The sequence below is a fragment of the Molossus molossus genome, unplaced genomic scaffold (genome assembly GCF_014108415.1).
Source record: "Molossus molossus isolate mMolMol1 unplaced genomic scaffold, mMolMol1.p scaffold_m16_p_7, whole genome shotgun sequence".
NCBI lineage: Eukaryota > Metazoa > Chordata > Mammalia > Chiroptera > Molossidae > Molossus > Molossus molossus.
Window position 1 is genome coordinate 72,645,305 of NW_023425401.1, and position 13,806 is coordinate 72,659,110.

Sequence of the window (13,806 nt, forward strand, 5' to 3'; positions counted from 1 at the left end):
CAAACTCATGACTCTTTGGTCCGCAGGCCAACGCTCTAACCACTGAGCCAAACCGGCCAGGGCTGGATAGTTTTTATTTTAAAAAGTACATCTTATAACTGAAATATTCTATGTAGATAGAATATTTTAAATCATTAGAGTGAATTCAACATGATTCAATCACCAATAACTTACTATCACAGACTAATCTAGTAACATTAATTCTTAGTAATATACTTCACTCATTTCAAATTCTTTGGTTCAGCTCCTAAATTTTCTATTTGCATCAAATATGTATTTACAGTTTTAAGACTAACCACAAAGTAATTACCACCAAGGCCAAGAAATAAATCACTGCCTGCATTCTGGAAGCAAAATCCTCCGTGATGACATCCACTCCCCTTTCTGTAATGGTAGCCACTACCTGATTTAAATGATAGCAATGCCCTTTTTAGTCTCATTACCTATGACTGAATACCTAAATAATAGTTTAGTTTTACACTCTACACATTTGCTTTTCTGACTTTTTTTCATTTAATACTAAATTTGAGTCAGATGTATTTCTATAGTTAATTTATTTTCATTGCTCTATAGTAGTACCTTTAATTAACACAACCCATTGGGATTTTGATTATAGTGGCACTGAGTCTAAAGACCATTTGAGGAGAATTACTATCTTTACAAGACTGAATTTTCCAGTCCACAGATATATGGCATAATTGTCCACCTGTTTAGGTGTTTTTTCTGTCTCCTAATAGCTTTATCATTTTCTCTTGAATGTTCTCATACTTTTTGTTGGCATTATATTTTTTGTCATTTTAATAATATTACTGTTTTTCCCCCATGAATAAATTTTTTTTTAAAATTTTTAAAATTTCATTTTTCACTGTTGGTTACAAAAATACAATTGGTTTTTGTATAATGATTTTATATCCAGCAACTTTACTAAGTTCCTATTAACTCAAATGCTTATCTGCCCTGGCCGGTTTGGCTCAGCGATTGGAGCAATGGCCTGCGGACTAGAGAGTCTCGGGTTTGGTTCCCCTAGGGGCATGTACCAAAAAAAAAAAAAAAAAAAAAAAAAGTCAAATGCTTATCTGTATTATTATTTTGGGTATTCTAATCTACATATATAATTATACAATCTGTGACAAGACAAATGTGATATCTAAACAGGTAAGCTCTCCTTTTCCTACTCCTCCCCACCCTCAGAGGAAGTGTGTGTATACCTTCCTCCCCGCTTGGTGCATTTATACACATGTGTTAATCATGTGCTGTTTTACTAATTGCTATTTTCTTTTTTTAAATGTATCATTATTGTTGAAAGTATTACAGATATCAACCCCTTTCAACCCCTCCTCCCTGTTCCCACCCCCCTCCTGCCTTCCCCACATTATTGTTGGTGTCCATTGGTTATGCATATAAGTTCTTTGGTTTATCTCTTACTGCACAGCCCCTCTTCCCTCTGATGTTCTTAAGTCTAACAACCAATTTGTACTTCTCAATCCTTTCATCTTTTTCACCTATCCCCTCAACCCTCCACCAATCTGGTAACTGTCAGAAAGTTCTCTGTTTCTATTCTGCTTGTTCATTTGGTTTGTAGATTCAATTGTTGATAGATATGCATTCACTGCCATTTTATTTATTTACTTACTTATTTATTTATTTATTTATATCCTCACCCAAGGACACTTTTCCATATTTTGTTCAGATAGAGTGGGAGGGAGAAAGAGAGAGAAACATTGACGTGAAAGGGACACATCGAGTGGTTGACACCCGCACGACCCAACCAGGGCCAGGGACAGACTGCAACCTAGGTACCTGCCCTTACCGGTAACTGAACCCTGGTCTCTCTGGACCGCAGGTGGATGCTCAAACCACTGAGCCAAACTGGCCGAGGCTTCATTGACATTTTATTGTTCATATTTTGGATCTTCTCTACAACATTTCATATAATACTGCTTTGGTGGTAATGAACTCCTTCAGCTTTTTCTTGTCTGGGTAGCACTTTATATGTCCACTGATTCTAAATGATTGCTTTGCAGGATAGAGTAATCTTGGTTGTAGTTCCTTGTTTTTCATCACTTTATTTCTTTCCACTCCCTTCTGGCCTGCAAAGTTTCTTTTAGAAAGCAGATGAAAGTCTTACTGGGAGCTCCCTTGTAGGTAACTAACTGCTTTTAAGACACTCTTTTTGTCTTTAACCTTTTGCATTTAATTATGTTGTGTCTTGGTATGGGCCTCTTTGGGTTTGTCATGTTTGGAACTCTGTGCTTCCTGAAGTTGTATGTCTGTTTCCTTCACCAAGTTAGGTCTGTCATTCTTTTTTCAAATAGGTTGCTACATCTTCTGACTAGACGGGTCACCTACAGTAGGTGTCCTGTGTACAAACTCCCTGATCATCTCAGTAGGGCACTTAAAGTGCACCCCCCATGTGGACTGAACACCCATCTGTTGTAATTGAGTCCTGATGGCTATTGGCACCTCAATAGAAGGGATTTACTCAGGTTGATCAGCTGCAAGGACTGGGTATGCCTACTGACTGCTGAACTCTGACCTCCTTGGAGGGTCAACTGTGCAAGGGCCCAGCACACACAGCAAGACTTACTTCAGCAGGGCTCTAGTACCAGAGTCCATCCCTTAAATATGTTGCTTGTACAGGTCATTAGGTGTTGGTTCCTTGACATGGTTTAAAGCTCTCCAATGGGTGCGCTGGCTCTTGGGCCTCCTGGGAGGCACAGTTCAAGGTCAGCCACTGCCTATGTTTTACCCAGGGCCACTAGGCATAAGCTACAAAGCAGTCTGCAGATCGCTGCTACTTGTGTTGGACTTGGAGGTGCCCAGGAGAGGCCAAACTGTGAACCAAGGCTGGCTGCTGCCAGTGCAAGGCTTAGGACCACTTGTCAGAAGTATGGGGCTTGCTGAGGCCAGATGTTACTTGTTTGAGAGATTTTAGGAATATCCAAAGTATGAGCCAACACAGGCCATTCCTAAGGTAAAGCCACTGGAAACAGCTTGGGTGGGGCAGGGCCTCAGGGAATCACCAGGGAGGTAAACACAGTGTGAGCCAAGTTGCTGGAGTCCCAGATACAGCACCCGTCTGCTGGCCCTATGGGGGAAGGGCTCACCAAAGGCACAACAGTCTGTCAGCACCTATGTCTAAGAGAAAGCTGCCCCTCCAGATCTTGCCCCAATGTCAAACAATGCAGATCTTCCCCATATGTCTCTGGCGCCTTTCCAGCCACCTTCCCTATGCTGGAGCCCAGGAGTGAGTCTGATTAAGTCCATGTGTGAGCCCTTTAAGAGGAGATGCCTGGGACTCCAGAAGCCTTAGCCTCCCTCAGCCTCAATTCCTGCTGGTTTCCACAGCCAGAAGCTATGGGGACTTCTCTTCTTGGAACTAGATCCCTGAGCTGGGGTGCCTGGTGTGGGATGAGGAACCCTTGCTTCTCAGGGAGGATCTTTGCAGCCCAGGTATCTCTTGATTTTTATCTGCCACATGTGGGTGTGTGACCAGTCCTTCCACACTTTACCCCCCTCGCCCCCCACCAGTCTTGATGTGACCTCTTTAATTTCAGAGTTGTAGGACTTCCATTCAGCTCAATTTCAGGCAGCTGAATGATGGTTGTTCTGCAGTTTAGTTGTAATTTTGATGTGATTGTGGGAGGCGGCAAGTACCATGTTTACCTACCTGCCAATTTGACCAGAAGTCCTAATTTGGTTTTGACATATGCTTTTCATAAGTGTTCGTTTTATATTTGCACATATAGTAGGTGGTAGATATGGTATATAAAGTCACCACAAACACAGAACCATGGCACCTACGGGAAATACAGGCTTAGGCTTCTAGTCACAATATTTGTTAGTGGATCAACACATGACTTACGATTTATGTGTTTTTTGTTTAAAGGCACTTTATTTAGTATATACATTATGATGCATTAACACTGAACTCACAGCCAACACTATTATAGCTCAGCCTAAAGGAAGCTTATTCAAAACTCGTATTTTCTCTGTAAACATTTATTAATACAGCTTTGTGCTTAATAGACTAGACAGAACTTCAACACTAAGCTTGGGGACCATTTTAAAAGTGAAATCATAAAACAAAATGCAAAAACTATGACACTAGATAGACTGAGAACAGGACATTTCCATATACAGTCATGCTCTGCATAATGACCTTTCAAAGTTTCGACTTCATATATGATAGTGGTCCCATAAGGTTATAATGGGGCTGAAAAATTCCTATTGACTAGTGACATTATAATGTAGCAATGTACTACTCATGTTGTTTGTGGTTATGCTGGTATAAAACTACTGTGCTGCTAGTGTTTTAAAAATATAGCACATACCAACTATGTACAGTACATAATACTTGATAATGACAATAAATAACTGGTGCTGGCTTATGTATTTACTATCCTACACTTCTTATTTTAGAGTGTACTCTTTCTACTTATAAAAAAGGTTTGCTATAGAACAGTATGCTGTATTATGTTGGTAGTAACCAACACCAGCGTTATACATCTCACATTGTTTTGTATAGTAACATCCTGTATAGGCTTGTAGCCTAGGAACAATGGGTTATAGCATATAGCATAGGTGTGTTGTAGGCTATACCATCAAGGTTTGTGTAAGTGCACTAAATGACATTCACACAATGAGTAAATAACCTAAGAATGCATTTGTCAGAACATAATCCTGATATTAATTGGTGCATAAGTGCACGAGAGCTGAAATAACACAGACTACCTTATTTGACTTCTACTGGGAAGGTGTGTCAGACAACTCAAAATTTTCATGTCCACAAATGACTTACAAATGCCATTATATAACCTCAGAATGGGGAAAAAGAGAGAAAGAACCCTTTATTAGTGGACTAGAATTAGAGGTTTCATACAAAAGGTTTCATATCCTAGTAACAATGAGCAGAATTTGGTCCCTCATGAAAAAGAACCTGTATTCTTAGAAAAATGGCACATTCCAGGGTTGAAACAGAAAGTACAAGGTGAGCCTGGATAATCTTATTGTACAAGAAAGTAAGGTAATGCTCAAAAACTAATGGGAACATATAAAAAAATCAGGAGTTTCCACTGAAATAATTTGGGATATTTTCCATATCATAAAGAATAATGATAGGAATGAATTATAACACATTAAATTAAAAAAACTGTAAGTCCATACATACTTATAAAGAGCAAAGAAAAGGGGAAAGTTGTTTACAGAGGACTATTTTAGCAAGGCAGAAAAAAATAAATCACCATTTTCCAACAAGTAGAATAAAAATAAAACACTCCCTCCCCCCCCCATTAAAAAACAAAACAAAACTATTCTGGCATGACCATTAATGGATGCCGAGGCCACAGCTTAAAACTGTCAACAAACAGGAAACTCATTCAGTCTTCATGTATAACCCCAGAGATTACCTTTATGGAGATATTTAGTGGATATCACCTTAGCAAAAGATCAAATTTAATATCACTAATAATGAGATTAACTGCCCTTTGCATTCTTAGTGATATACTGAGAACATGGTATCATCTATTTATTATGCCTATCAAAAATGTTTAACATGAATCTACTCACAGATTAGAGTCTGTAGCCTAAGAGATATTCAACTAAATACAGTAAGTAATCTTTGAACGGATCCTGGAAAAAACAATCAACCCACAGTTATAAAGAACATGATTGTGACAATCTGGAAAATCTGACTAAGAACTGTGTATTATATAACTCCATCAATTTCCTGAATATGATGAAAATTGTATTGTGGTTATGTAGGCAAATGCCCTTGATCTTTGGTGATACATGCTAAAGTATTTAGGGTTTAAGTAACTCAAATGGTTCAGAAAACAAACAAATTTAAGTATACACATACACACATGCACAAACTGATATAAAGCAAAGTAGCAAAATATTAACTACTAATCAATCTTAGGTAATGAATATAAAGGTATTGGTTGTACTATTAAAATTTCCCATAGACTTTTGAAATTTATAAAACTATATTGGGAAAAAGAAAACAAATCTCCCCAAAACTACTGTAAATTTGTTGTCTGTCTGGTTTGCTTTATGTGTATTAACACTAGACTATTAGGCACATACAAATTGTTATATTTTCTTGTTAAATCACACTTTTTATCATTATGAAAATTCTCCTTTACTTCTAGAAATGACATTTATTCTAAAATCTTATGTTCTAGATATGTCTCTTATAGAAGCACAAAGTGGATTTTTAAATGTAGTCTGACTATCTTTTAATTATTTAGATAATTTACTTTTAATGTGTTTTAGTAACATATTTTGATTTATTTCTAGTATGTTACTTTGCACTATCTACTCTACCTGTTCTATGTGTCTTTTCTCCATCCTCTATGTATTCTTTCTTTAAAAACATTTTTTTCTTTATTGATTTTTAGAGAGAGAGGAAAAGAGACAGAAGCATCCATGAGAGAGAACATTGATTTGCTGCCTCCTACATGCCCCCCACTGTGGATTAGGCCCACAACCTGGGCATGTGCCCTGAGTGGGAATCACATGAGACCTCTTGGTGAATGGTTCAACATTCAACCACTGAGCCACACTAGCCAGGCTCCGTGCATTCTTTAAAATCACCTTGGGAGCTTGAAAATCACTCAGATAGTTTGATTTAATTGATATGGGATAGAGTCCAGGCATTAGGATTCTCAAAAGTTCCCTAAATAAATGTAGTATAACCAAAGTTGAGAGTTGGTTTTAGTTTTTTCCTTTTAAATTTTAATACTTCATTTTTTTCATTTATTGATTTGAAAATTTAGTATTCTTTTAGAAAAATGTATACTTAACCACCGAATAACTTAGCCTTCTCCCAAACCAAACAAATGCTTTAGAATAGTTAAAATTCTGTTAACCACACAACATGTTAGTCATTTTTTATACTCTGTTTTATGAATGTCTGTCTAGACTTATCACATATTTACCTTTTTTCTGTTTTGTTTTGCATTTCTTCTTTCACCTCAGATTTTCCATATGGGATCTCTTCCTTTTGCCTGAAACATAGTTTTAAAATTTCTTTCAGTAACGGTTTGCTCTCCCATTCTTTCTCTCCTTCTGAATCTCCAAAAGAAGAACTCATTGTATCTTCCATGTCTTCAATCATTTTACTTTAATTTTTTTGTATTTTCTTATCTGCATGTGGCATTCTAGATAATTTCATTTAGTCTGTCTCATCCAGTTCAATAATTTCCTCTTTATATCATGCTGTTATTTAATTTTATTTTTTCTTTCTAGAAGTTCCATTTTTAAAATGTTGACATTCCTTTAAGTTTCTAGTCCCTGCAGAAATTTTCATGCAATTCTCATTAAAGTATATATATATTTATATTTAATGTACTATGATTCATGATTTTTGTATTTGGGTCTTTATAAGTCTCAAGTCTTTATAGATCTGTCCTTGCTGTTTGCTGGCTCTATATCACAGCATCTTGTTTCCATTCATGCTTAATAATTACTTTGTATTATAACCTATTCATTTTTCTTGAAAAATAATTTATGAAGATTTTTTAAACAAGTATTCATTTATGCTTCTTTCAGGCAACCTGGGATCCACTAGTGTAGGGCCATTTTTAACTAAATAAATTGTAGTTTTAAGTTTTTGGGACCATACTAGTGATGTGAATTTGGGCTGTTTGTGCTTGGGATGTCCTATAGTTTCAACTTGTCAGGGTCTGTCAAAGTCTGTCATGCTCTGGGTGAGTGGAGTACATTTACTCTGGTTCACCCTTAAATTGAGACGATAACTCTCTGGAGCTTCATCTCTATCACTGAAGTATAAAAACCAAAATTCAAGTTTGCCCGTTTGGACAAATGCTCTAAAGGCAAAAGAAGCTTTTTGCTCTGCCTACCTTTCTGGGTTCCCGTAAGCACTTGCATTTTAGTGTTATCAGTTCTTTGGTATTTTTAAGATTTATACAACATTTAAAACATTGCTGTTTCTAAGTTTGAGAGATTAATTAGAATATACTCCTTATATCTACTTAACTTTTAAAGTAGAATATATAAACAGATAAAATTAATCTAAGTTGTTGGCATAAAAGTTGTTTGTGACTACAGAACCAATAGTTATAAACTAATACATAAACGTTAGAAATACTGTTACATTACTGTCCATTAATATGACCATAAACATAATGTATGTGAGTACATCATGTGTGCTAAGTGCAAAAATAGCCTCTAAATAACCTATTAAATGACCTTGAAGTTTCTTCATCTTAAAAGGCTAGAGAGCCAGACCAGTGTGGCTTAGTGGTTGAATGTCGACCCATGAACCCATAGGTCGCTGGTACGATCCCCAGTCAGGACACATGCCCAGGTTGTGGGCCCAATCCCCAGTAGGGGACTTGCAGGAGGCAGCCAGTCGATGTTGTCTCTCATTGATGCTTCTCTCTCGCTCCCTCTCCCTTCCCCTCTCTCTAAAATCACACACACACACACACAAAGGCTAGAGTACCAATTGAAGTGATCTTAGCTGAAAGACTTTATTTATATACTAATATAAATAACAAGGGAGCTGAACTACAGAACCAAATCTTCATTAAATTGTTAAAATAATACGAACTACATAGTAGTGCTAATTGTAATAACACAAGAGGAACAACCTATAAATTGCATGTTCATTGTTCTTAAATGTTTTCTAACAAGTATTAGATTCTCTGAGATACTTATGACTTTAACATAAAGTTGAATTCCAATAACTATTCAAATAATCCAATTATGGGAAAAATATAAGTTCGGGATAGAAGAACCTACCACCATACCACCATGTGTAGCTTCTTCCTTTAAGTCAGAAATTTTTAAGTATTTTTGGACCATGAACCTTGCTAGCAGTCTGGTGAAGTGTATGGATCCTTTTCAAAATAACGTTTTTAAATAGATAATCTTAATGACAAAGAAATGCACTAAAATCATACATAGAAATACAATTATCAAAATAGTGTTTTTAAAAAGTTGATATAGTCACACGTGTTTCTTTATAACACATTGATCTAGCAGTGAATCTAATAACTAAGATATGTTCAAAGTAGTGATAATAATATTTTTATATGTATAGAACCTATAATATAATAATAACCAAATATCCGTGATTCTTATAAATGACAAAGTCATAGATACTGGACGTTTGCTACCTACATTCCTAAAAGAAGGAAATGCTACATTTTAATTAGAAGTCAATAAAAAGAAAGGTTTCTTTCTTTCTCATTCAAATCCATAAACTCTCTAAATTCTATTTATGGGCCTACTAAAGGGTAAAGAGTCAGATGAAGTAGAATTGGATAAGTTCATTTCACTTAGATAAAAGCTCTCAAGTGAAAATTATTTTGAAGGAATAGAGTAGTTCCTTTCTAGGAAACCCATGGCAATTATGAGCTAAATTTGTGGCTCACTTCTAACAAGTATACAAGAATCCTCAGTAGTTATTGTTTATATTAACCTCATCTTTGGTTCCATATTATTATTTTTTGTTGTTGCTGCTAATCCTTACCTGAGGATATTTTTTTCCATTTATATATACACACACACACACACACACAATATATATATACAAACAAACATACATATATATTTACATATATATATACACATATACATATATATGTACATGTTTACCAATAAATACATACACACACACACAATATCGAGCCCTCTCATTTATTTTGAACAATAAAGTACCATTTAGGAAAAACGAATACTAGCTTTAAGTGATAGTTTGGCTGCCTACTTACTGAGACACCACTCTTAATGAACTTGACTCCCCGCCCCCCAGGCAAAAAAGCACACAAATATAGTACAGATTTAGTAATTATATCCAGAAGTACAGCTTTACAATTGTAACTGGTAATTTTTTTTTTTTTAATAAAGGTCACATTCAAAAGCAACATCATCAGGCAACTATATCCAGTATCCTCTAGGTTTAGATTTGTTACCATCACAGACAAAAAGCATAAACTTAACCCTAAATACAGATGATAAAATAATCAGTATCTAATCATGTTTATATCATCAGACAGGAACACATCAATTTTACTTTAGATTGAGAAATGGGAAGAAAGGTTCAGCATCTTAAACTACATTTCTCTGGCATCACAGATTAAATTAGGAAATGTTTTCGATTCTATATTGTGGGAGAGATTGTGGAGAACCAGTATTTCTTCCTTAAATGTTTGATGGATTTCACCAGTGAAACCAATTGGGGTGGGTGCTTTCTGTTTTGAAAGGCTAATCATTATTCTTTAATAAATATAGAACTACTCAAATTATCCATTTCTACTTGTACCAGTTTCAGTAGATTGTGACTTTCAAGGAATTTACATTTCATCTAAGTTATCAAATTTGAGGGCACAGTAATTCCAAATATTCCCATCCATTGGAATAGTAGTAATGGCCAATTTTTCACGTCTAATATTAGTAGTTTGTGCTTCTCTGTTCCCCCTCCGCCCCCCTTGGTTAGCTTGGCCAGAAGTGTATCAATTTTATATATCTTCAAAGAACAAGAGTTTGGTCTTACCAATTTTCTCTATTGTTTTCCTATTTTCAATGTCACTAATTTCTGCTCTAATTTTGAACTCTTTTCCTCTGCTTATTTTGGAGATAATTTGCTCTTGTTTTTCTAGTTTTCTAAGGCAGAAGTTTTTATTTCTTTTCTAATGCAGCAGTCCCCACTTCTCCATAGGGAATATGTTCCAAGATGCCCAGTAGATGCCTGAAACCATGTATAGTACACAACCTTATATACATTTGAAGCACCTTTTCTTCTATAACTTAACTTGAACTTCTCAAAAAAAGGATACCAGTATTAAACCTTTTGATACCTCTATTAGAGTACTTATCATACACACACAAACAATGTTTTTCTTATACATAAATACCATTTTTTATAAACTGAAGCGTTTCATGGCTTCTGTTTGGCAGATGGGGGCCGTTAAGTAAAATAAGGGTTACCTGAACACAAGTACTGTAATGGAATGGCAGCTGATCTTAACCATGAGAGTTAATAAATATATATAGCAAGTGTATTCAGAATGGAGAGGATAGATAAAAGGATGATTCATATACTGGGCAGGACAAAGTGAGATTTTATCATGCTACTCACGATAAATTGCTACGCTTCCAAATTGTGTATTTCTGAAGTTTTCCATTTAATATTTTCAGACCTAAGGTAATGGAAACCGAAGGTAAGGAGGATCTACAATAGATACAATCAGTGCTATAAATTTCCCTCTAAAAATTGCTTTTACCACATCCCATAAATTTTGATAAGATACATTTTCATTTTCATTTAGTGCAAAATATTTTCAAATTTCTTTTGAATAATAACTGACACCACAGTAATACAAAATATTGTTAACAAATATTATGAACAATTATACGGCAACAAACTTGACAATCTAAGCGATATGGACAAATTTCTAAAAACACATAGTCTTCCAAAACTGAACTGGGAAGACACAGAAAACTTGAACAGACAAATAACAACAGAAGAAATTGAAGATGTAATCAAAATTCTCCCAGCAAACAAAAGCCCAGGCCCGGATGGCTTCAGGAGAAAATTTTACTGAAAATTTAAAGAAGAACCAATACCCATCCTCCTCAAACTATTTCAAAAAATTCAAGAAGAAGGAAGACTTCCAAACTCGTTTTATGAGGCCAGCGTAATTCTAATTCCAAAACCGGATAAACACACTAAAACAAAAGAAAACTACAGGCCAATATACCTGATGAACAAAGATGCCAAAATCCTGAACAAAACACCAGCAAATCGAATCCAGCAATACATCAAACAAATTATTCACCATGATCAAGTGGGATTCATCCCAAGGATGCAAGGCTGGTACAATATTTGCAAATAAATAAATGTGATACACCACATAAACAAAAGGAAAGATAAAAACCATATGATTATATCAATAGATGCTGAAAAAGCATTTGATAAAATCCAGCATTCATTTCTGATAAAAACGCTCAGCAATCTGGGAATAGAGAGATCATATCTCCACATAATAAAGGCCATATATGAAAGACCTATAGCCAACATCACACTCAATGGGAAAAAACTAAAAGCATTTCCCTTAAGAACAGGAGCAAGACAAGGATGCCCACTTTTGCCACAATTATTTAACATAGTACTGGAAGTCTTAGCCACAGCAATCAGACAGGAAGAAAAAATAAAAGGAATCCAAAATGGAAAGGAGGAAGTGAAAGTCATTATTTGCAGATGACATGATACTATATGTAGAAAACCCCAAACACTTTACCAAAAAATTACTAGATTTCATAAGTAAATTTGGCAAAGTAGCAAGATACAAAATTAACGTCAAGAAATCAATGGCATTCTTATACACCAATGATGAACTCACAGAAAGAGAAACTAAAAAAACAATCCCATTTACCATCACGGCAAAAAAATGAAGATACTTAGGAATAAACTTAACCAAAGAAATAAAGAACCTATTCACAAAAAACTACAGGTCATTGAAAAAAGAAATAGAGGAAGATATAAAAAACAGGAAGCACATACCTTGTTCATGGATTGGAAGAATTAACATCATTAAAATGTCCATACTACCCAAAGCAATCTATAGATTCAATGCAATCCCCATCAAAATACCAACGACATACTTCACAGAACTAGAACCAATACTTCAGAAGTTCATATGGAACCAAAAAAGACCATGAATAGCCACAGCAATCTGGAAAAATAAGGACAAAGTTGGAGGGATCATGTTACTAGATTTCAGGTTATACTACTAAGCCACTGTAATCAAAGCAGCTTGGTATGGCACAAGAACAGGCAGATATATCAATGGAACCGATAGAGAGCCCAGAAATGGACCCAAATTAGTATTTGACAAAGGTGGCAAGAGCATACAGCAGAGTCAAGACAGCCTCTTTAATAAATGGTGTTGGGAAAATTGGACAGCTACACGCAAAAAAATGAAACTAGACCATCAACTTACACCATACACAAGAATAAAATGAAAATGGATAAAAGATGTAAATGTGACTCATGAATCCATAAAAATTATAGAAGAAACTGTAGGCAACAAAATTTTAGACATCATATGCAGCAGAATTTTCACTGATACATCACATAAGACAACAGAAACAAAGAAGGAAATGAACACATGGAACTACATCAAACTTAAAAGCTCCTGCACAGCAAAAGATACTATCATAAAAATGGAAAGGCAACCCACTGTATGGGAGAGCATAATTGCCAATGATATATCAAATAAGAGGTTAATGATTTCCAAAATATATAGAGTGCTCATACAGCTCAACAAAAGGAAGACAAAGAACCCAATTAAAAAATGGTCAGAGGAACTAAATAGACATCTCTCCAAACAGGACATACAAATGGCTAAGAGACCTATGATGAAATGCTCAACTAATCATCTGAGAGATGCAAATTAAAACAACAATGAGGTACCACCTCACACCTGTCAGAATGGCCGCCATCAACAAATCATCAAACAACAAGTGATGGCGAGGGTGTGGAGAAAAGGAGACTCTAGTACACTGCTGGTGGGAATGCGGACTGGTGCAGCCACTATGGAAAACAATATGGTGTTACCTCAAAAATTTAAAATTGAACTTCCATTTGATCCAGTGATCCCACTTCTAGGAATATACCCTAAGAAGCCTGAAACACCAATCAGAAAGAATGTATGTACCCCCATGTTCATAGCAGCACTACTTACAATAGCTAAGATCTGGAAACAGCTCCAATGTCCATCAGTAGACGAATGGATAAAAAAAGCAGTGGTACATATACACAATGGAGTACTA

At 35.6% G+C, this 13,806-nt stretch overlaps 1 protein-coding gene across 3 annotated transcripts in view; it reads right to left on the bottom strand.

The window, feature by feature from the left end:
* BMT2 (base methyltransferase of 25S rRNA 2 homolog) overlaps window positions 1-13,806 on the bottom strand; it is a 161,186-nt gene that overhangs the window by 30,924 nt on the left and 116,456 nt on the right. For all 3 annotated transcript variants that reach the window (XM_036246880.1, XM_036246879.1, XM_036246881.1), the window contains one exon: window positions 6,942-7,010. In XM_036246880.1, the coding sequence (XP_036102773.1) occupies window positions 6,942-7,010 (69 nt within the window). The remainder of the gene's footprint in view (window positions 1-6,941; window positions 7,011-13,806) is intronic.